General features: G+C 49.6%; 3 protein-coding genes across 4 annotated transcripts; 1 reads left to right on the top strand and 2 right to left on the bottom strand.

Moving 5' to 3' along the window:
* Window positions 1–6,092: 6,092 nt before the first annotated feature.
* LOC109740207 (protein FAR1-RELATED SEQUENCE 5-like) lies at window positions 6,093–7,019 on the bottom strand. The gene has a single exon (XM_020299244.1). The coding sequence runs from the start codon at window positions 7,017–7,019 to the stop codon at window positions 6,093–6,095; it is 927 nt and encodes a 308-aa protein (XP_020154833.1).
* A 3,292-nt stretch (window positions 7,020–10,311) lies between these two features.
* LOC109740188 (cytochrome P450 716B1) lies at window positions 10,312–12,022 on the top strand. Of its 2 annotated transcripts, XM_020299229.4 has the most exons (2): window positions 10,313–10,630; window positions 10,718–12,022. In XM_020299229.4, the coding sequence occupies exons 1-2, from the start codon at window positions 10,398–10,400 to the stop codon at window positions 11,874–11,876; spliced, it is 1,392 nt and encodes a 463-aa protein (XP_020154818.1). In that variant the 5' UTR covers window positions 10,313–10,397; the 3' UTR covers window positions 11,877–12,022. The 2 variants fall into 2 exon arrangements, with proteins under 2 accessions (XP_020154817.1, XP_020154818.1); XM_020299228.4 differs by having other exon boundaries at window positions 10,312–12,022.
* Window positions 12,023–12,278: 256 nt separating this feature from the next.
* Window positions 12,279–15,069, bottom strand: LOC109740189 (tobamovirus multiplication protein 1). The gene is made up of 10 exons (XM_020299230.4): window positions 14,765–15,069; window positions 14,474–14,564; window positions 14,251–14,303; window positions 14,070–14,162; window positions 13,899–13,970; window positions 13,681–13,799; window positions 13,538–13,601; window positions 13,070–13,123; window positions 12,656–12,733; window positions 12,279–12,561 (listed from the first exon to the last, which is right to left on the bottom strand). Exons 1-10 carry the CDS (start codon window positions 14,933–14,935, stop codon window positions 12,469–12,471), a joined length of 888 nt encoding a protein of 295 aa, XP_020154819.1. The 5' UTR covers window positions 14,936–15,069; the 3' UTR covers window positions 12,279–12,468.
* Window positions 15,070–23,643: the final 8,574 nt, after the last annotated feature.

Below are 23,643 nucleotides of genomic sequence, written 5' to 3'. Positions count from 1 at the left end.
TCCAGAGGTCGAAGCGAAAAGGTCCGCCATGACAAATGATTTACAATCCAGCTAGGGACAATATATGTCACTTGAAGTACATAGTCACTTAGACTGACTAAATTCTTCTTCTATACCATCCAACAGGTTGTCTAGCCTACAATCCTGTTGGAAATACTTTGCGGCTAATTCTACTTGGTCATACACCAAACCGACGGGGATCTCCTTCCCGTCAGGCCCCACAGGTCCGACCTCGGCCATGTGGTTAGGGTCAGCCTTGGTATACTGCGTCTTCACCATGGCCCAGGCTTCCCTCGCACCTTGTCAGCAGGCTGATATCTTCCATAATCGGAAGGGCCGCCGCGCTCCCTTGAGCTTCTCTACAAGCTCCCCCATGCCCCCTGGCAGGGAGACGGATGGCCACAAGGCTTGGGCAATGCCCTGCATCATCTGCCGAACTTGTTCGTGCAGTTGTGAGAGCTCTGGCAGAAGATCACCCACGGACCCGGGCATCTCCTCCTCGGGACGACCCGTCAGCATACCTGCAGATATAAATCTGTTAGCCGGTCTCTTCGCCGAACTCTTTAAAAGTTCGTTCAAGCACTTACTGAAAATGTTGCGTCGAAGCCTCTTATTCTCCTTTACGGAGTCAGCAAGCTGGGCTCGAACATCCTTCAGTTCCACGCCCAGCTGGATATTGGCATCTTGGAGATTGTTTTTCTCTTGCCTAACCTTTTTAAGCACGCGCTCACCAGCCTTTAGCTGTCGTTGGGCATGCGGCTCGTTCCCTATCACGACCTCCGGATGCTCCGGAGTCATCTGCAGAATCTATTGTTAGATTTGCACGCATGCCGCATACTATCTGGTACCTGTCATTCTTTACAATAGAGACAAGTGTTACCAGAGGGGCCCTTCTCGGACTCCTTCAGCGCGGCAACTGCGGCCCGTAGCTGGGCTTTGCACTCTTCCAGCTCTTGAGACAATTGGGTATTCTTCTCTGTAAGAACCTGCACACATAATGATCCTTAAATCAGTTGTGTCAACTGTTTCAAGTCTCAGGGGCTACTGATATATATAATCATCAGATTTTCTTACCCGTATATCCTTTACATATTGGTCCGTGGCTCTGGCAAGACCATTTTGTGCAGCACGGATGTACGCGTCTCCTGAGTTGAAGGCATCAAATGCCTCTTGGGAGAAACAAGCATCACAGAGTACGGCCCGGCGACGCCTATGATTCATGGCGCTCTCCACTTAGGAATTTGTAGCGGATAGTCTATCCGCATCCTCTGTAGGAGGAGCATCCGGCGTTCGCCCCGTGTTAGCTTTCGCCTCTATGTCCGGCGCTGGAGCCCGACTGGTGGAGGCGTGATCGGCAACCTCTCCGGATATAGTCCAGCGAGCGTTTTTCCTACTAGGAAACGTGGACGTTATTATATTTTAAAAGACGACAACCACGGAGCGAGGTTCTGTATCATACCTCTGCGACGGCGTCTCAGTCCTGACCGCCTTCCTTTTAAGCCTACCCGGCTTCGGTGCCCCTTGTTGGCGAGTCGCTGCGGGTTCGGCATGGCGTCCCGAGGGCCTTCCCTGTAAGACACCATATGTGTACGGTAGGTGAAGTGCATAAAAGGGGATCCTTTTCGGAAGTCGGGACTCCGGTTTTACTTACATGCGATGTAGGGAGTAGCCCAGGATAGTCGGCTATGATGGCCACCATGGCATCATCGCAGCTCAATTGATAGAATGTCCTGTCGATCAGCTCCACAAATATGACCGGATCCTCTTCGAGTCCGGGATCGAGGGCCCGGTCGGGGTCCTCCGGTTGTGGAGGCGGGCTGTGGACCTCCCTTATAGCTTTTCGCAGTTCCTGCCATAAAACGACAAGGTAAGTACTTATGATGAAGAATGCGGCAAGGTTGGGAGTAAAAGGTGACAACTCACCCAGCTCGGAGGGTTGTACATGGAGAATCCATCCCGTGGCTTAATGCGGATGATCTCCTCTTCCTCTCCCTTGTACAAATCGGACAGAATTTTTGCTAGAGCAGCAACTGAGTCCGGTCCCTTACGCTCGCAGTGGGTGGCATCATCTTCCCCGTTAAAGTGCCACATGGGGTGCCCTCGATATTGAAGTGGATGTACCCCCCGCATTATACATATTGACATAACCTCGATTATTGTAAATCCTGATTGAGCCAGCATTTTTATCCGGCCCATCAGGTAAAGGACTTCTCCGTTATCTTCCTCCTGAGGGCGCCAGCTGCGGCGTTTCTTCAGGGGAGCGTTGTCGAACTCAGGGACGCCCATCCGAATAGGGTCTAGAAGGGGGACGTCCTCCATATAAAACCACCTGAAGTCCAGTCCTCGGATGTCTTCTTCGGAGTACCGGACAGGTATCCGGTCCCGGCGATGCGCCATATTTCGGCTCCGCCCACTTGGTACAATGACCCCTCCTGTGTACGGGGTACGAGGCAGAATAACCTCTTCCATAGCTCGAGATGAGCTTCGCAGCCCAGAAACAACTCGCAAAGGGCGACATAGCCAGCAATGTGTAATATGGAGGCAGGAGTGAAATTATGCAGCTGGAGGCCATAGAACTCCAGGAGCCCGCGGAGGAACGGATGAATTAGAAATCCAAGCCCTGTTAATAAGTAAGGTACGAGGCATACCCGCTCCCCCATGGATGGGCTGGGAAAGATCCGCCGCTTGCTCCCCGCCGTTATAGGTGGCGAGCCTGGCTCGAACGGGGACCATATACGCTGGAGGGAGAAACCCGTGGGTTTGTAACTCTACTAATTGGCTGTGAGGGACGGAACACTTCTTCCAATTGCCGGGCTTAGGGCTACGGGAGCGAGAGGAGGAGCTGCGACGACCGGCCATGTTGGAATGGATTTTTTCCGGGCGCGCTCCGATGGATACTTGTTGTGGGAGGATGGTGTGATCTGGATCTGAGAATCCCCGTCTCTTTAATAGACGATTTACCCACATGGCTAGGGTGGCAATTGTAAAAATGCCCCGACTTCTCACATTCGCTCGACGCGTGGAGAATATCTATTATTAGGCGCGGAAGCCAAGGAGTGCAACATTTATGGGAAGCCGGACACTACTCAAACAAGTATTCAGGATTTGGAGAAGAACCCGCCTTGCAATGCCGAAGACAATATGTGCACCGGACTCATCGCCATTGAAGCCTGGTTCGGGGGTTACTGAGGGAGTCCTGGATTAGGGGGTCCTCGGACAGCCGGACTATATCCTTTGGCCGGACTATTGGACTATGAAGATACAAGATTGAAGACTTCATCCCGTGCCCGGATGGGACCCTCCTTGGCGTGGAAGGCAAGCTTGGCAATACGGATATGTAGATCTCCTCCCTTGTAACCGACTCTGTGTAACCCTAGCCCCCTCCGGTGTCTATATAAACCGGAGGGTTTAGTCCGTAGGACAACAACAATCATATCATAGGCTAGCTTCTAGGGTTTAGCCTCTACGATCTCGTGGTAGATCAACTCTTGTAATACTCATATCATCAAGATCAATCAAGCAGGAAGTAGGGTATTACCTCCATCGAGAGGGCCCGAACCTGGGTAAACATTGTGTCCCCCGCCTCCTGTTACCATCCGCCTTAGATGCACAGTTCGGGACCCCCTACCCGAGATCCGCCGGTTTTGACACCGACAACCGTCACTACGAAAACTCAAAGGTCCAGATCAGTCATTTCCCAATCAAGTATGTCGCGACTACAAAGCAAGGAAACCGATAATTACTATCTTTTTCATGTGTCCTCCACACCAATCCTAAACCTTTTGTCACCTCTACATTGAATTTTATGATTTTTCCTGTTCTCTTCAGTTCACCTGGCTTTCACACGTTAGAATACCTTGCAAAGTGGGAAGACCGACGGGTCCCTGTCATCACAGCTGCGATGGTCGTGGAGCTCCACAAAATATACACATGGAACTGGTTGATGAATGAAGATTTCAACACGCGGGCCAACGCACAAGAGTTCATAGAGGAAGCTGTCAAAAAAGCCAACAAGAAGTACAAGTGATCACGTGGTGCTCCATATCGCATGCCTACCTTACATTATGTGGGTGAGGAATGTAAGGTATCAGCTTGTTCTTTTAAAACTACGTCCATGTACTATGTTATGACTGCATCCCCCCCGTAGTCTAGTGTATAGTGGTGGCGTGTGAGTGACATTTGAATATTTGTAATATATGTGTGGATGTGAACCTACTTAGGTGTGACAGCAGCAATGTTTATGTTCAGTACTATTATGTGTTTGTGGTTGGTTGTACTAGTTGGGTGTTTGAATGTGTCTATGATGCCTGAAAACATGGCAAATATAGTTGATCAAACACGGTTAGTGAAAGTAATCATTTTGTTTTTTTGGCTTTTGGGTTTTTTGCATTGCTAACCGACACCTTGTGTTTTTTGCACGCGTCGTTTCAAATAGTTTTTTCATAGTGTGCATACAATACAATATGTGTGGAATAAAATGCGTTGACTGAAAACGGAAATCTACGAGATGGCAGATTCAGTAGAAATAACATGGCAGATTCAGTAGAAATAACATGGCAGATTCAGTAGAAATAACATGGCAGATTTAGTAGAACTAACATGGCAGATTTAGTACCACACACCGGCAATTGTAGTCATTCATTCATGGCATTTTCTCTCAAATTTTGATGCCCATCAACAGTCATTCTCCCATTTTTAAAATCTAGACCATCTACCTTACAAAAATGTCACCAACACCCAAGTTATAGTCCTCCAGTGTTGCTTACGGATTGCCAGTCCCTTTCTTTGTTTTCTTGTGTTTTGCTTGAATCTCCAACCCCAGTTTGTATCTCACCTCTTTTGGATGCCCTTTTGTGATGGAACGGGGCGGGTTACTGACCTGGGTTTGCGTGCTTGCTGTTCCAGACCCTACCTCCGAGTTTTCAGATGATGGACCCGTGGACGAAGGCACACTTGAGGTGCGGGGGAACCTGTGTAAGGCCTCTTCAGCCTTCCTCTTTTTGATCTCATCAAGCTCTCTTTTCAGGGCCTTCCTGTGTTTTTCTGCCACCCTCGCTGTCTCATCACTCTTGCATGCTTCATCTATTAGTTCAGCATAGTTCTTGGTCAACACAACGTGCCTCACGGCTTCCATGGTTGCCTCTGGTCTCTCATCACAACCAAAACTGCATTTGATGTTTGTGGCCCCAACGCGTCGTCAGCGTCCCAAGTCCATCGCCGCCTTATGAAATGGCGGGGCAATCGTGTGACCGCGTGCATGTCCATTACTTTCAGTATGTGACAGCACACAATCCCGTCCCGTTCGAATTTGCAGCATTGGCAGTAGTATTCGCCTTCATTCATCGAGGCCTTCACAAAGTAGTTCCTTCCCTTGTCCGGGTCTTCAGGTTCTGAATCCGACATGCCCAAGAGAGAACACACCTTGAACGTATGTTCGTCCACCTGGTAAGCCGTGTACATGCTGGCACACTTTATTTCTTCCTGGAATCTGCATGTTTTTGTGCTTTGTTAAACTCTTATATGATGTTTGTAGCACCTTATGTTGATGTAGGTCGTAACATAGCAAACGTATCTAAAATCAATGACGGCATAGAAATCCTGTTTTTTTTCCCACATCCGTTCTTGTGTTGTTTGTTTCCACATGGCAACCGCATGATATTTCACATAGCAAATGCATAACATTTAAATTGGCAAATGCATTTCATTTAACATGGCAAATGCAGTTTATAAAACATGGCAAATGCAGTTTTGGGTCACATGTCAACTACGTATCATTTTCACATGGCAACTACAGTTCATTACACATGGCAGCTACAGTTCAACCCACATGGCAACTACAGTTGATTTCACATCGCAACTACAGTTGATTTCACATGGCAACTACAGATCATGCTTACACTGTACTCAATGGCTATTTTCAATACATCAGCAAGTCATAAAAGCTGGCAACTGCATTGCATTCTATATGGCACCTACTATCTTCATGCTTGCGCAAATAAGACGGTAACATAATCGACTTACTTGTTAAAAATCCTATTGGTATATGTCTTGCTCATCTACCTCTCCATTGGTAAATATGTTAGCAATTTAGGCTACTTGAGCGTGGTGTTTGCTTCTTGCTGTAGCTCAGATCCCAGTATTTTCTGTTGCAAAGCTGTGTACTGCTTGGCAAACTGCAGCAATGAGTTGCCAGGGCTCACATACCGCTTCAAAACACCATTAAACCCCTCGCTGCGCTGCGTAGTCTGCAGAAATGGGAAGAAGCACTGCATGAAGTAGGTCGGCACCCAGTACATTCGCTTCTCCCAGAGGTTAGTAAGTGTCTCGTTGTCTTGGACTTGATATGTTTCAATCATAGCTGTCCAGCTCCGTTCAAACTCCTCCACCGTCAAGCTGTGGTCCACGCACAACTCGAATGCCTTGTGCAGCTCTGGACAGTCAGCAAAGAATGGTCCTAGCGTCTCCTCAGCCTTCTTAATAATATGGCACCTGTAGTGCCTGTGCACTGCCAAAGGAAAGACCTCCTCTATGCCTGCACGCATGCTAAAATCCTGGTCTGTTATTATGTTCATCGGAGCAAGTCCACCCATGCACTCCAAGAAGGTTTTGAACAGCCAAGTGTACCCATCCGTATCTTCGTTCCGAACGAGCCCGCAACCGAACTGCAATGACTGATTGTGGTTATTTATTCCTACCGAACTACAGGGCATCTTGTACATATTAGTGAGATATGTCGCGTCGAACGAAATGCAATCTTGGAAATGTTTGTAGGCTCTTCTTGCAGCATCATCCACCCAATACATGTTTCTGACGCGGTCATCATCGTCCAATCTTATCCTGTAGAAGAAATCAGGATCTGCTTTTGCTTTCTTGTCGAAATAGGCTATCGTGTCTTCTATGTCAGCCAACCTGCTCTCTCTGCGGTACTTTGCCTTTAGGTTTGTAACGTCTGCTGGTATGTAGGGCATGCTACTCAGTCTACCATCTCCGGTGTGGATGAGGGACAGTATTTGGACCATTCTTGATGGACCGACGTTACAATCATGTAGCAATTTTACGAATTTCTTCTCGAGGGGGCTGAATCCTCTAAGGGCGCTCAGAAATTTTACCAGGTCAAACTTTTTATGAGTTCATGGTTGTGCTCGTCGAAATATTCGGTGACCACCCACCGTGCTCCATCTACGTTTAGCTTACACCAGACATGGCATTCCGTCTTGACAATGATACCTCTCTTTCGTTCCGGCACGACAGGCGCAACACCTTTACCCTTCTTGTTCCTTCGTGCCTTGTAGCACCTCATCTCACCTCTGCTGTACTCATTAGTTTTTTAATCTTCCTATGGTATTCGGTGTTCACCGCAAACCCATGGAACATTGCATATCTCTGGTATAATTCCTTGGCATCTTCAAACGAATCAAATCTCTGCCCAACATATGGTGGCTGAGGTACCATGATTTCTGATTGCCCATGTTCTTCATCCCCTTGGGCCTCGTCATCAGTTTCATAATTCACTTCAGTATCGGTGGCTGTTTCATCTGCTCGAGTGTTGCTTGTGCTGGTGTGCAAAGGTGTGCTTGTCGGCATTGCTGGAACGATTGCCATTTCCGACACTGATTCTGCATTTTTTGTGACAGGACTGTTGACTGGATGGTGGAACGCTTCTTCCGTGTGCTTAGAGGTTCCTGCAGTAGATGTCCCCGCGCTGCTGTTGATTGTAGTTGAAGGTCCTGCAATAAAAAAACATGTACGTCTGTAAGCATTGCTTGAATGGCATGTTTATCGTAACGGAATACAGCAACTGCATGTGATTTGGCATGACATCATTCATACAGCAAGCCATGGCATCTACATATGGCCATGCATGGCAACTGTAGGTTTTCAGCCATGGCAGCTACAGTCCAACAAACATGGCAACTACTGTTGCCAAGACATGGCAACCAACATCTTTTAACATCAAAACTTGCGTTCTAGGTACAAGCGCACTAGGCAAATGGAGACAATCATGAATGTTGCACACATGCATAGAGTAATTGACAAATCCTGAAGACAATAGATGACTATATGCACGTGTCCACTTGGTAGCATTTTTTGTTGTTTTCCGCCACCACTGTGACAAATCCACTTCCCCCCCATGCTTTCCCCCAAAAGCAAATGCACTGTAGTTTTCCTGGTTCACATTTTTTTACCTTGTTGTGCCGCATGTGCTAATCGCATCTGGTTTGTCATTCCAATTTGCTGTGCTCTATCTGCAATAGCGTTGGCCTGCAACTGTGAAGCTTGCCATGAGACGTTTGCCGATGTGGTTCCACCATAACAACATGTAATCATTTAGCAGTTGGTCAATGCATGGCAACTGTAGTTTGTACAACATGGCACATGTAGTGGTTCAACCATGCCACACAGTTTTGTTCACACTTGTCATCCACAGTTGTTTAGACATTGCAATCACATTTGATTAGACATGGCAGCTGCAATTGATTTGCCATGGCAACTGCAGTTGCCATGTCTTGGCAACTGCAGTTGTCCATGCATGGCAACTGCAGCTGCCCAGGCATGGCAACTGCGTGTTGTCAAGTCAGCACGAAAACCCCAATATCACCTATGCTCCTTCTCCTGATTCACTGGCCACAAATTCACTTCATATACGATGTTGATGGCAGGTACATGGTTGTCGCATGTTGCCACGTGCTGCATGAAGGTCCTGCGTTTTTCCATATAACTTGTAAGTGTTTGCCATCCTTGAAAGTTTAATTTCATGGCCACACCAGTATGTTTCTTTTTCGTATGCGTTACCTTGATTTGCCACATTGGCTACTTGAAGTTGGTCGCCCGTACATCTGTCAGCGTTAGCGCCCTGTGCCTGAACTTGCCATGGTATCCCCGTGTGTGTGGTTGGGTCATAAGAACGTGCGAAAAATGACATTGTAGGACATAAGTAGAATGCCATCTTCCTCGTCACAAACATGGCAACTGTCCCTTTTTTTGATCATGCACCGTACCGATGCTTGCGTACTGCTCTAGTAGTGGCAGCAACTGCCATGCGGAAATGAGTTGATTGTACTCTGCTGCATCCCAAGGGGGCATTTCCGACCTTTGAGAAAACCAAGGACCAGTGCCGTCTTCATGATTCATTTTCCCACTTTTTCTGCCATTGTGTTTTCAGTCACTGCACAGACAAGAACGCATCAATATCCGCAAAATGCATTCTTGCTGTTTGCACATACAAGAAAACACGGCAATCTTATCACATTTCTTGCATAGACAACCAACACATCATGGCAAGTAGGACATGCACATTCATTCTCTTTTCTTAAATCTGGATGCCAACTATCATTTTGAACCGATGGCAACAGCCAACATAATATGATGGCAAGTAACAACATAATATTGTGGCAGCTGACGGCAAAGATAGGTGGCAACTAACGTCAGATACAGGTGGCAATTATTTTCCTCCCTCCCTATGCACCACCCAAATTCCTCCTTTCTTCCCCTATTTTTAGTGATTCCTACGCATCCTTCTGTAGCAACTACTCGCACCAACCCAATCCAGAAGCTTAGCTCAACTCTAGGAGAGAATATGGCAGATCTGGCGTATGTTGGTGGGAAAATGTGAATACACACAGATCCGTGGTGTGTTTTGCCATGACAGCGTGGATCTAGTCACCATCTTCGTGGGCAATCTGCAATTTCAATTTTCTGGACAGAAGAAGGACGAGAAACAGAAGGAGATCAGAGATCGACCTGTTAGCTCGTCGTCGCGGGGGGTTGGGGTGGGTAGCGGTGGGGGCGGGGGTCGGGAGGCGCTAGGGATCTGCTCTGGTTGCCATGGCAACTAGGGAAGGCAGACGATGGAGGTAGGGGATCGAGAGGTAGGAGACGACGGCGGCAGGTCGGACTGGGGTTGGAAGGCAGGCCGGGACGAGGGGGCGCGTTAGGTCGTGCGGGCAGTGCGGTCGATCGCCCGGGCGTATGGGCGATTGTGCCACACACCGGACGTGCGGGCTGTGGCTGCCTGCGCCCGAACGCCGTCGTGCGGGCGGGGTCGTCTCCGTGCCACACAGGGCGTGCGGCACAACCCCACTAGATGCCACACGTGTGGCAGTTATCGTCGTCTAAAAAAAAGAGGTCAAAATTTTTAGGTGAGGATGGATTAATTAATCATCTTTGTTGTCTCTGTAGCTGCTCAATTTGTCTGCACTCGGTGGAATCCATCGTAAGCATGATTCCGTCCAATAATTCCCATCAGAAATAAACAAATGAAGTACTTTAAGATTATTTATTGGAGACCAATCAAAATTTTAAGCTTGGATGTAGCTTTTGATCTCATCGGTTTAATTTACTAGATAGTGGACAAGTGGAGTCCATCTGATGAGAAAAACAAGCATTGGAGAGCTTGGATGAAGAAGATGGAAATGGAGGCTTCCGTCTTGGCAGCTCTTGCGGCAGTAATCGTTGCTTTCATCTTGTTGGTATTGCCACACCTGAGAAAGCAAAGCTTATCTCAAGACAATCGGCGCCGCCAGCTGCCTCCGGGCTCCTTCGGGCTTCCCGTCGTCGGCCAGACGGTCGGCCTACTGCGCGCCCTCCGCGCCAACACCGGCGAGGCATGGCTCCGGCGCTGGGCATCCGAGTACGGCCCCATCTCAAAGCTCTCCCTCTTCGGCCTCCCCACGGCCTTCCTAGTCGGCCCCGCCACTAACAAGTTCCTCTTCGCCAGCACCGCGCTCACCGCCAAGAGCTCCACCTCCTTCAACAGTATGGTCGGCAGGCGCAACATCCGGGAGCTGGTCGGCGACGACCACCGCCGCGTAAGGGCCATGATGGTCCAGTTCCTCAAGCTGGACATCGTGAGGAGCTACGTCGCCAGCATGGACGACGAGGTCCGGCACCACCTCCGCGCCCACTGGGACGGCCGCACGAGCATCGCGGTGATGCCGTCGATGAAGTCGCTCACCTTCGACATCATGTGCACCGTCATCTTCGGGCTCGGGAGAGCTGACCACGCCGCCGTGAGGCGGGAGCTCTCGGCGGAGTTCCAGCAGCTGGTGAGGGGCATCTGGGCGATCCCGGTGAACCTGCCTTTCACCTCCTTCGGCAAGTGCCTCGCCGCGAGCCGGCGAGGCCGGCGAACCGTCGGGGCAATCATCAAGGAGAAGCGCGCCAAGCTGGAGAGCGGGCATAGCTCGCCGTCCGACGACCTCATGACCCACATGCTCGCGGAGGGGCTGGCCGACGAGGAGATCATCGACAACGTCATGTTCATGATGGTAGCGGCGCACGACACCACCGCCAGCCTCCTTACCTTCATCCTCCGGCACCTCGATGGCAACCGGGACGCCTACGGCAGAGTCGTGGCAGAGCAACAAAAGGTCGCCAGGAGCAAGGCTCCGGGGGAAGCTCTGTCATGGGACGACCTCGGCAAGATGAAGTACACATGGTCGGCGGCGATGGAGACCCTGCGCCTGGTACCTCCCGTGTTCTCCATGCTCAAGAGGGCGGTCGAAGACGTGGAGTTTGACGGCCACCTCATCCCCAAGGGATGGCAGGTGTTGGGGGCGATGAACCTGACGCAGCAGGACCCGGCCATCTTCCCGGAGCCAAGCAGGTTCGAGCCGGCGAGGTTCGAGAGCCCGATACCACCCTACAGCTTCGTGGCGTTCGGCGGCGGCGCGCGCTTGTGCCCGGGCAACGAGTTCACTAGGGTGGAGACGCTGGTGGCCATGCACTACATCGTCACCGGGTTCAAGTGGAAGCTCGCCGACGGCTGCGACGGCAGCTTCTCCAGGTACCCGATGCCGTCCCCGGCTCAGGGGCTCCTCATCAACATCGAACCAATAGACACAACCACCACAGTTGCAGCAGGCATCAGCAAATGATTTCAAACAATTTAGTAGCCTGATCCGAATGATGCATCCACCATTCAGCTGTATGATTGCAAATGAAATGTAGTACGATTACAAATACTATTGCAATCATGCCAAGTATTTCTCACATTCTTGAAATGAAATTTGGCAACGCGCAGGACATCATCTACTCCAAACCAGTTACACTTACAAATATGACTTTTGAGGCCCTCTACAATACACACATAATTCAAGAGACTGGTAACATTTTACAAATATTAAGCTCCAGTCGGCATAACCAGCAACACTCTGATGGTAAACATGGCAAGTGCAATCACAAAACGACTCGGATAAACATCAGGGAATCCACTAGGATTTTCTCCTCTACTAGAGCAAAGCTCTCAACCAAATTCCACCAGAAACAGAACAAGCAGAAGACGGAAAATTCACTTTTATAGGGCCCCTGGACTGCACATTGCATGATCCATCGACAACACTTCGATGATTTTGGAAAACACACAGCTCAAACACCAGCATTCAGCTCGCACCAGACATGTAAAATTTTGGGCAATTCCAAGTTCATCCATTATTCTAAGCATAACATCATACATAAGCACAAAAACCTCTAGTTAATAGGGTGATATTGCGCCGATACTCGCTTAGGTGGAAGCTTCCGAAGGATGAAAAGGACCAGCGCGGAAGGCAGTATCTCTGTCAACTGCACGGTAATAGGGGAGTGTGTGTATAAGACAGGAAGTAATTCTACAAAAATACCATCGGTGCCATGGTAATGACTTCTTGATGTTACTTACCATATAATAGAAGAAATCTAGGATTGGATGATCTAAAACCTCCAAAGAAACATCAGCATCAAATGCAGATACGGCCACCTATGATCAAGTAAGAAGGGAGAAAGGGAGAACTTAGAAGTAAATAAACCAATAGAAGGACACAAGTATATACACGTGCACACAGTGCACTGTTCTGGAAGATCATCTGTAGACCATAAACCTAGTGGGTTTATCACAACAGTGCACAGCAACATCAGGTGCAGTAAACATTAGGTTGATACGTATGGTGGTTTCACATTCATATGAAACTGTCCACACAGGTCTACATCAAAGTTCTTCTTTACGCCCAACCAAAAAGGAATTTAAGCATGATTCCTGAACTCCTAACAGTGAGTCACGAAAAAAACAGTGAGCCATGAAGAACCAAATACTCACCACGATGCATCTTATCAGGAAACAGGTGCAGCAGATTGTCGTCACAGTCCCAACCTGACAATTTTCAACATTACAATAAAATTTTGGAGGCCAAGACAGAAACTGACAGTTATTATTTTTGGACTGATGGATCTTCAGTTCAGTTATTATTGAGAAAAAGGATAACAATAAAAAAAATAGAACATTTGTAAGACATACTAAACATATTAAGACAAAATGAGAAGACGACACAATATTTTTGCCAGTCATAAATTCCGAGCACTGAGTTACAGATAATACAAAAGATTTCATGTTCAATGTGTGACGATTACCAGTATGTCATGTTAAAACTAATCATTGTCATGGCAAAGCTATATGAAATGACAGATCCTCACAGAATATGTCGGTATTTTGTTCTTGGCAACATGTTATACATGTCCACCTGAACAGAAAATGTGTACAAATCCATTTATTGAAGGGTGTAATCACCTCATAAAGCTTCTTTTTTCGCCCCTTTGATTCAATGGGGAAACGTCTCAGCAAGACAAACAACCTATAGAAAAGAAAGAGCACAGCTTACAGATACAGCGCACACACAGCGATACAATAAAAAGAAAAAGCATTGGACTTGCCTTCCACCATATACTGCGAAACCAAGAAGGGCCACAGCGGAGACAGATACGATGAAGATTTTGCTCACCAGCTCAACCAACGCATTGTCGTTTATTCCAAGGTACACCCAAATACAGATCTGTCCAGATTTCCGGTCGGACATAGCAACCATGAGCATGGTTATCTCTTATGGGAACAATAAAGTGATATGACCGTGCAACGATGAGAAATAACACACCTGAATTGCATATACGATGCTATTAACGGCTAGGTATATAATCCTTAACTTATCGGTGGGGAGACTCCTAGCCTGCAGAACTCAGAAGAAAAATCTCGCATAATTCCTTTAATAAATACAACTAGATGATAAGAACATGAAGAGTATATAACAAAGATTCATAGGAAATACCTGATGATATATTTCTGCCCAGAAAAGAACAAGTAAGGTGTAGGCCGAGAAGAACAACAAGCCGGGGAGGTCTAGTAACACCAACTTATAAACCTGGCCAAGCCAATCAAATTAATTAGCAAAATAAGGTTTGGACGCCAGTGCTAAAGTAAAGTGGTAGTGACCAAACTGTGGCTCTTACTTTTGTTTGGAGGAGGAAGACATAGGCATGGAATCCGAATACAACGGCACGAACTGCGGCAAAGTGTTTGTTGGTAGGTTAGCACAGGCGTGACACATGCGGGGGGTTAGTTGCAAATGAAGGGTGAAATCAAAAGAAGGAATCAGGAATGGGAGATCCTCCCCACATTTAATTAACATTGATTACGTTGCCCCCATTTCCGCCAACATTTATTTTACATTACCCCCATTGACGACGAAGTTCATGAGGTGGAACACCTTCTGCGTGGTCCAGCCGAACTCGGGCACTCTGCGCTGGATCCTCACCAGCTGAATCTGCAGGCGGACAGCATAAAAAGGCCTCAAAATCGAAGTCGGCGGCGGCATCCCCTCGATGCCCAGTGGGATTGATGGAGGAAAGATCCGATTTCAATCGGCAGCTCGGTTCGGATCAGTAATGAGCCGAGGCACGCATTGGGCTTGGAGGGGGAACGAATCAAGGTAGCATTCCCGTGGAGGCGAGGGGGTGGACTGACCAGCGCGACGGCGGAGACGAGGGCGTAGGCGGCGGTGAGGGAGAAGAAGGCGCCGTCCTGCCACGCCGGCGACTCGTTGACCTCCTCCCACCATCCCCGGAGCGCCGCGTGGCCGGCGGCGACGAGGGCCGCGGTGGGGGAGGAGGTGGAGGAGGAGACCAGCTCCCTCATCTTTCCCTCAGCTTGACGCTCTTGGCGTTCTCACACTTTCTGTGGGGGGAGACGGAGAGAGAGAGAGAGAGAGAGAGGAGAAGCACAAAAGAAATTGGAGAGAGGGAGGGAAGAACGTGGGTCCGCATGACAGCGTGAGGGGTCAGGATTGGTATTTTTTATGGCTTGGGCGGTGGTGGGGCCGTCGGATTTTGGGAGTGTGCGTTTATCGGGGGGTGAGGTGGGGCCCGTGAACAGTGGCACGGGATCCTTCGCCGTCAGCTCATTGCTGGGTTAGCTAGAGAGGACAGGTGGGCTCCACGTGGCGACTTTGAGCACCGGCTACTTCCATTCTCAGCTGGGCCCCACCGTCAGTGGAACGGATATTATTAAGTCATGGACTGCTGCTCGTGACCGTGACGTTGATGACGAGGATGGATGAGGGAATTGCGCGGTTGGATTGGGGATATGAGTTGTGAATATGTGATGATGTAATGATGTCTGACTCTGAAAGGGAATGGATAACTAAAAGTTTTTTTTTTGTGTTACCATGACTTTGTATTAATCACCTAGGGAAATTACAAGTGGAGCCCTTTAGGTAAGATCGTAGGATCAACCTCAAAACCTCGTATTTACACAATAAAAAATTATTATTATCTGACAATATACCTATGATGTATGTCTACATTTCCGGAAAAAAAACTTAAAACTCGACCTACAATTACAATTAGAGATACAAAAATGACAAATTTAACTATGAGTAGTTTCGGCTTTAGGTGAATATAGTAATTGAAACAAAGGTTTGTTGATGATGGTTCTCTTCGCTCCCCCTTCCCCTTCGCCCTCCCTTCCCCTCTTTGATTCTTCGATCCACCCCTCTCCCTCCGTCACAGCCGGGACGGCTGCTCCCCCCCCCCCCCCCCCCCCTCATCGTGGGTCGGGCTGCGATGGGCGGTGGGGTTGTCAATGGTGTCTCCCACGTCCAGTCGCTGTTGAGCGTTGGGCGATAATGTCGAGGATTCAGGTGACGATCTCTCCGCTACCTCGTGGTGACCGTCGTTGACACAAGTTTGCGCCGGGTGGCCACACTGCGGGGCAGGGGTCTCCGTCGGCTGCGCTTGGCAGCGGCTGGACCACGGTGGGCTCGGCGCGCTCCGGGCATGCACGTAAGTTCGCTTCCCGCGCTTCTGTTGCTGGCATTCTTGGTGCGTTTGACCCGATCTCTGTCCCTACCTCTCCCCCCTCTTCGTGCTCGCTCCTGCCGACGTGTGGTTCGTCGGATTTAGTGGCTAATGTTGCCGCTTTGGTGGTGGCGGCGTCGCCGTCGAGCATGGCGTTGGGGCAAACCCTAGTGGGATGGATCTGGTTGGGAGATGGCTAGTGGGTCGTCTTCCGCGATTGTGCCTCTCGGTTCGCCTATTGGGCATGCGGCTGGGCCGACCCTGTTGATACGTCCATTTTGCATCATTATTTCCTACTGTAATTTATCTTATTTCAATGTTCTATTTCACATTGTGGTTCAATTTTAATGTGTTTTCTCTCTTAAAATGCAAGTTATACCTAGAGAGGGGAGTTGCCGGAAGCTAGAACTCTGGACCTAAAATAGCAAGCGAAGAGAAAGCAATTCTCGAGAGCTCAAAATGAAGCGCGAGTTTTTGCAGAATTATTTTGAATATATAATGAATTATGGAGCAAAGATATGTCAAAGGGGGGGCACCAGCTAGCCACATGGACAGGTGGCACGACCACACCCTAGCCGCAACACGTGTCCATGTGGGGCCATGGTGGCTCGCTTCCCGATGCCCTTTGGCCATAGAATCCCATTTGCTCTAGAAAAAATCACAAATAAGCTTTGGGAGTTTCCACCCTGTTTGCGAGGCGGAAGAGAGGCGGAGCACTTTTGCTCTCCGGTGGAGCGATTCCACCAGGAAACTTCCCTCTCAGAGGGGGAAATCGAAGCCTTCATAACACCAACACTCCATTCATCGTGGGTATCACCATCTTCATCAACGTCTCCATAAACACCATCTGTCGTGGAATTGTCACGGCAGATGTCCTCGAGCTAGGACTTAGTCGTGGAGCCATCGCAACTAGAAAGCTTGAAGGGGTTATGCGGGACAAGGAACACGAGGGTTTATACTGGTTCGCCCCCTTACGGTGAAGGTAAAAGCCTACGTCCAGTTTGAGGTGATATTGATTAGGGTTACGATTACCAGGGAGCTAAACAGCTATGCCCGGCTCTCGATCAGATTTCTCTCCCTCCAAACCGCTGCCGGGTCGTCCCTTTATATAGGGAGGCTGACGCCCAGCAGCCCTCAGAGTCCCGGCCGGCTTATAAGAGTGTCCGGCTCGGACTCTAAACTATACTTGCCTTATACTACAAGTTCTACTATAATAATGATTATAACGACGGGCTTTAAGCCGTATCCGGGTCTCAGCCCATCTCTGGCCCATCGTCTTCAAACTTGGCTCCGGGCTTCTGATAATGACCACGCGAGTAACCCGGCCCCTCCTAGCGGGTGACTCTAAGGTCTATATCCTCAACATTAGGCCCCAAATTGATTTGAGCCGGCTCACGTCAATCTTCCACTCTTCCGACAGAAAAAAATCTCCGGCTTACTATTCGCATGAAGGCCATAACCCGGAGTGACGTCATCCTCTGGACTCCGGATAATCCGCCGTGACGTCATCCTCCATTAAGTCCGTTTTTTACTCCGCCAGATCCGCAATGGATCTTTGCTTTTACTGTCATTCCGAAAATCGAGGCGTCGTGGGGGGAAGATAACCACGCCGTGGTCTCCTTAAATCTCGCGCCCACTTATGACCTTGCCTTATAAATAGGCCGGCCTGACGGGCTCTTTTCACGCTCTCTTCTTCCTCCTCGCGCCGTCGTCCCTCTGCCCGAGCTCTGCTACTGCCGCCGCCGTCGCGCCCCTGGTCTTCGTCAACTTGGCCGCTGCATCACCCTGATTCGGACCAGATAAACGGCGACAGCTTCCGCTCTTCTCCAACTCCGGTGAGTCTCTCCTGCCCTGCCAGAACAGATCTGCGGTAGGGTTCAAAATAGCTCGTCCATGTTCTTCGCCATTGTCCGCAAGCTCCAATAGTTCTCGTAGTGCTGCCCTTGTTTGATCTTTAACCTTTTATAGAACTGGTGCGGTAATTGTTTAGGCCTCATTTCAAGTGCCAGTAGATCTCTTTCCACTGTATATATGCTTCGTTCGAGCTCAAGAACATCCGCTCGTCTGTTTCTAGGTCTAGAAAATTTTCATCTCACCCGACCATTTTGATCCAAAAAAGTTACTGCAATATGGGAAACCTGTTTTACCACACTTAGTAAAAACTGCAACCATTGAATCTCGACGGCTTATGATTCCGGGTTAAAGAAACCACAAGCTGTAGAGTCCTCCGGTTTAAAGAAAACCATGCATCGTAGATTCCTCCGGCTTAACTGTGATGAGGCCGTAGACAATCAACTTATTCTGAACGCCCCTGCGGCTTAAGCAACCCACTGTACCTGAATATATACCATTAGTCCCCTTCATAAGCCGCCACCGTAGCTTTGAACTGTAGATCTCCGGCTTATAATTAACCCGGATATTTTCCTTTTTGTCATAGACCACCAACTTTCACCATGCCTCCCAAGGCTCCCATCACTTGCAATTGGATGAGGTCCAACGTCACCAACGAGACCCTGGCCAATTTTGTTAAGTCCGGATATTTGCCTAAGAAGGAAATCATGTCCTACCGTGCCCCTGACCCATCGGAAGAGAGACCACAGCCAAGGGACGGGGAGGTAGTGATCTTCGCAGATCATATGAGCCGGGGCTTCGCACCGCCTGGCTCAAAGTTTTTTAGGGATGTGCTCAACTTCTTCGACTTGCGTCCTCAAGATATAGGACCCAACTCCGTATCCAACATCTGCAATTTCCAAGTTTTTTGCGAAGTGTACCTTGGAGAAGAGCCGAGTCTGCTGCTCTTCCGAGAGCTGTTTTACTTAAACCGCCAAAATGAGTGCGCCAACGGGCCAAGTCTGGAGTTAGGTGGCATCTCCATCCAGCGGCGTAGGGACTGTCTTTTCCCTTACGCAGAACCGCCGAGCCACCCCAAGGACTGGAATATGACTTGGTTCTACTGCCAAGATACATTCCCGGCTGACGAAAACCCGTTGCCCGACTTTCGCCCCACACGTCTAGAACCGACTCACCCGCTGTCGGACGAGCTGACTGCAGCGGAGCGCCAGCCTCTGCTTCCGACTATCAATAAAATCAAGGCCCTCCTGGGCAATGGTCTGAACGGAAACGACCTGGTCCGGGTCTGGATCTCATGGCGGGTGATCCCATTGAGCCGCCGCCCCGGCTTAATGTGTGAGTACACCGGGCGAAAGGATGACCCTCATAGGCACAGTCGCAGCGATCTTCCAGAAGACGTTGCTGAGGAAGAGACCAAGGCTCTGTTAAACGAGAGTCTGGCAGACTGTGGAAGGACCGGGTTAGCCCCCTTCTGCAAGACCAACCCAGCCCCAGCGGTAAGCCGCTGACTTTAACTTATTATCCCTTTCTGTATATAACCTTCATCTGAACCGTTGTAAGAATTCACCATTGTATTTTTCAGGCTGATGACAAGTTCTGGCGGGTCAAGTATGACCATGAGGCGGCCAAGAAAGCCAGGAAGGCGAAGAAAGCCGCCAAGAAAGCCGCCCCTCGCAAAAAAGGAAGCATACCTACTGCTTCGGAGCTGATGCAACTAAGTGACAGCTCCGAGTCAGAGGTAACCCCTAAGCCTTTAAATTCTTGCTGTACTTGTGGTTTGCTGCTGTCCGCCTTATCAACACTTGCTCATTGACAGGATGACACCGGCGCCAGTAACCCGGTGGTTGAAGAGGTAATGCCACTTTCCTCCGACTCGGAGCCCTTGCCACAGCTGAAAGTCCGAAGGGTAACCCGGAAAGTAAGCTTTTCACATCCTTTAGCTCATCAAGACCCTCAATTTCTTTTGAAGCGACAGGTTCACGAAAGCCGGCGTCACACCCGGACCAACAAGGACACCGATCTCTCCGCCGGGTTACCCGACGCAACAAGAAAGCGTCGCACTGAGGTTTTTTCGCACTTGTACCCTTTTCATCCGTTGGCGGGTGTTATCCGTCAGCCACTCAACTCTTCTGACTCCAATTATCAGGAGACCTCCCCCTCTTCGGGTGACTCCATGCAGTCAAATCTGCCGGCCTTCAAGACTGCAGCCGGGTAACAACAATCATCTTACAGTATCTTTATCTGTACTTACTCTTTGTGTGCCTAACACTTCTGTCTTTTCAGTGCCCAGGCAAAGCTCACCAAAAAAGCAAAGAAGACCAGGTCAGCTGGAGTGCCGGACGTACCTGAACCGGAGGTGACGGCTCAAGAGCCGCCAGCTGCCTCCGCCCCCGAAGCTACCACTCCAATGGACACGGCACCTGAGGCCTCTGCCCCGACTACCAAGGCAACGACCGAAACTTCGGTCAACCCGGAGGCCTCCGGCTCAGCTCCACCAGCAGACGACCCGGACGTGGTAATCACCCGGACGGAGTTCATTGAGCCGGGGAGACCAACCATGTTGGCCAAATGCTCCGCGAAGGGGGAGTTGCTGCAGCCCCACCGGGTGAACCTGGACCTCTCCGGCTACACCGACTTAAGCATTGAAGAGCTTGTCTCTGGCTACATCAGCCAAGTACACAAGAGCCGGGACGCCGAGGTCGCCATGGTCAACCAGATCCAACAAAAATCTGAGGTATTCCTCTGCTGTTTTCTTACTTACTGTATAGTTACCTTTGCCATGCTAGCCCCCAAGTCGACGACTTATGCTTGAATATGTTGTAGAATGAGGTTCCGGCTTACTCAACTAAACCGGCAGTATGTAGATAGATACGTTCAATATGCATTAGCCCCCAAGTGCCAAGTGTCTTTGCTTGGAAAACGCTTGGGACTTATATAATGACTGTTAATAACCCGGAAATATATGCAGGCTGTTGGCAAGAAACTAGAGGCGGACCTTGCGGATCTCAAGAGCCGGCTGAAGATGCAGGAGATGGAGACCCGGAAGGCAAACGCCAAGTTTGTATCCAGCATCGCCACTCAAGAAAAATTGAAGACCGAGTTTGATGCTGAGAGAAAAGCCTGGGTCGAAGAGAAAACCGCACTGGTGACCCGGGCTGAACAGGCGGAGAAGGCTCTCGCTGAGAAGACCGCCGAGCTCTCCGGCCTAAAGCGCCAGGTTTCCCAAATGGTGGCCGCTATCTTCGGTAAGTCGCCTCACCGGCTTGCATCAAATTTGTATATGTCATGAATCATCCTTATCACCGGCTTATCTGACTCTGTTAAACAGGTCCCAGGAGTGCCAACCTCAACCAGAGCATGGTCACCAAGTTAAAGGCCGTGTATACCCTGGTGGAACAGCTCTACACCGGGTCACAGCGTGCCTTAGCTGTGGTGGCCCTATCCAACGAGGTGCCAACTCATCTGGCCGAAGTCCTGCGCCGGCTCGCCGTTCTGCCTCAGCGGATCCAAGAGCTGCGACGGGCCTCCGCGAGAGCCGGAGCAATCGCCGCGCTGAGCCGGGCCAAGGCATTCCTGCCGGAGCTAGACCCGGCAGACATCGCCCTGGGTTATCCAAGCCTGAAGGAAGACGGCTCAGCTTTCGATCAGAAGGACTTCGCGGCGTGTGTGAAGGCTGTACGCCCGGTGGCCACCCTCATCGGGAACGACACCGATCTGACCAAGTACCAGCCGGGTTATGACACGGAGAATCAGAGGATTCCAACCCCTCGCTATGAAGCCCTCAACCTGATCCCGCCGGCTCGTCAGCACACCTTCGCCCCGGAGATTGACCCGGCCGGGTTAATTGACGAAGAAGCCCAATTCGAAGCTCTCAGCGGCATCAACTGGAAGTCATCAACCTTCGAGGTCTTGGGATCAGCCGGAGGAGAAGATAGGAATGAGCCGGGGACTTCCACTCAGCGTGCATCATAAGTTGGCCGGCGGTTTATCAAACAATGTTCCACCTTTTAGACTTGAAGAGTTATTGTAATAGAGTAGGTGCAACAGTTCATCTCTGCCGTGCCATCGTGCACGTGCTGAATGCCAAGGTCTTTTGAAGTTGTCTCCTTAATATTTCTCCGGGTCATAATCATCCCTTTGTTTTTCTCAACCTTAAAGAGGTACCTTTAAGTATCCTGCATAAAAAGGCAAATCACAAGTCTCAAGGCGGCTTACCGCCCGAAGAATCAGGTGTCTTGGATGGATAACCCGGAATATAAATCAAAAGAGACCGGTCCTCAATTATCTGCTTGACATAGCCGTAATAACACTTAGCAGCCAGTAAGCATACTTCCGGTTTAAATAACCCAGGCCACAGGGTTGGTATCTTAACCCCACCTTACCGGTCATAATGACACCCATGGCGTTCAATGAACACTGGAAACCAAGGTTAAGCCGGTAAAGTGAGACCCGGCCGTACTCACCGTGACATGATCAGAGCAAACTTGTGATAAAGCAAAGGAACTTTAGGGGCTTCCGGTTCGAATACGACCAGAGACCCGGCCCAAAGGGGTTAAGCCAAGATTCGAATACGATCATATAGCCCCCAGTGGGTGTGGCGATGCCAATCAAGAGGGTACCGACAGCTATGTTCTCTTTGGTTCGAATACGACCCATGTTTGAACAGGAAGCCCCCAAGTGATTCTTAAAATTGTTTAACGACGCTGATTCGGATACGATCCACGTCGGTTCTCAGAGGGCTTAAGCTATGATTCAAATATGACCAAAGGTAACCTCCTAATGAGCTCGGCACTTTGCCAATCAAATGGGTATCGACAGCTATGTTCTCTTTGGTTCGAATACGACCCATGTTTGAACAAGAAGCCCCCAAGTGACTTTACTGCTAACGACTAGATTCGAATACGATCATAAGCCGGGTCCTCCTTTAAACCATCATGTAATCTTTGTAACAACACGCGCATACTTGGAGGAGAAAAAAGGACAGAGGTCCTGCTTTATTGCTTATCATAATATATACATGGCTGAAACAAATATGTACACCACGAGAGCCGGTAGCTCAAGTGTAGTAAGGCCGAAGCTGAGCTATGTTCCACGGCCGACGGGTCTCTTCCTCAGACTTTCATGAATCTTTATGCTCCCGAATATCAATGAGGTAATATGACCCGTTGTGCAAGTTCTTGCTGACCACAAAGGGCCCTTCCCAAGGTGGGGATAACTTGTGTGCATCTGTTTGATCCTGGATGAGCCGGAGCACAAGGTCGCCTTCCTGGAAGACCCGGGATTTGACCCGGCGGCTATGATATCGGCGCAAGTCTTGTTGGTAAATCGCTGACCGGGCTGCTGCCACATCACGCTGCTCATCCAACAAGTCAAGAGCATCCTGGCGCGCTTGTTCATTATCCGTCTCAACATAAGCCGCCACGCGAGGTGAGTCGTGACGAATGTCACTGGGGAGGACTGCTTCTGCTCCATAAACCATGAAGAAAGGCGTGAAGCCTGTAGATCTGTTAGGAGTAGTATTGATGCTCCATAAGACGGAGGGCAACTCCTCCACCCAACAACCCGGCGTCCGTTGCAAAGGGACCAAAAGCCGGGGCTTGATACCCTTCAGAATTTCCTGGTTAGCTCTCTCAGCTTGACCATTGGATTGAGGATGAGCCACTGAAGAAACATCAAGTCGGATATGCTCTCGTTGAC

This window comes from Aegilops tauschii, chromosome 2 (assembly GCF_002575655.3).
Source record: "Aegilops tauschii subsp. strangulata cultivar AL8/78 chromosome 2, Aet v6.0, whole genome shotgun sequence".
NCBI classification, from domain to species: domain Eukaryota; kingdom Viridiplantae; phylum Streptophyta; class Magnoliopsida; order Poales; family Poaceae; genus Aegilops; species Aegilops tauschii.
This window is presented reverse-complemented; position numbering and strand designations above follow the sequence as displayed.

Coding starts and splice junctions, on each gene's coding strand:
- LOC109740207 (XM_020299244.1), bottom strand. CDS start 7,019: ATGGTCCAAATACTGTCCCTCATCCACACCGGAGATGGTAGACTGAGT.
- LOC109740188 (XM_020299228.4), top strand. CDS start 10,398: ATGAAGAAGATGGAAATGGAGGCTTCCGTCTTGGCAGCTCTTGCGGCA.
- LOC109740189 (XM_020299230.4), bottom strand. CDS start 14,935: ATGAGGGAGCTGGTCTCCTCCTCCACCTCCTCCCCCACCGCGGCCCTC. Junction 14,304..14,473: donor GAACTTCGTCGTCAATGGGG/GTAATGTAAAAT, acceptor ACTTTGCCGCAG/TTCGTGCCGTTGTATTCGGA. Junction 12,734..13,069: donor TCCTGATAAGATGCATCGTG/GTGAGTATTTGG, acceptor ACTTGATCATAG/GTGGCCGTATCTGCATTTGA.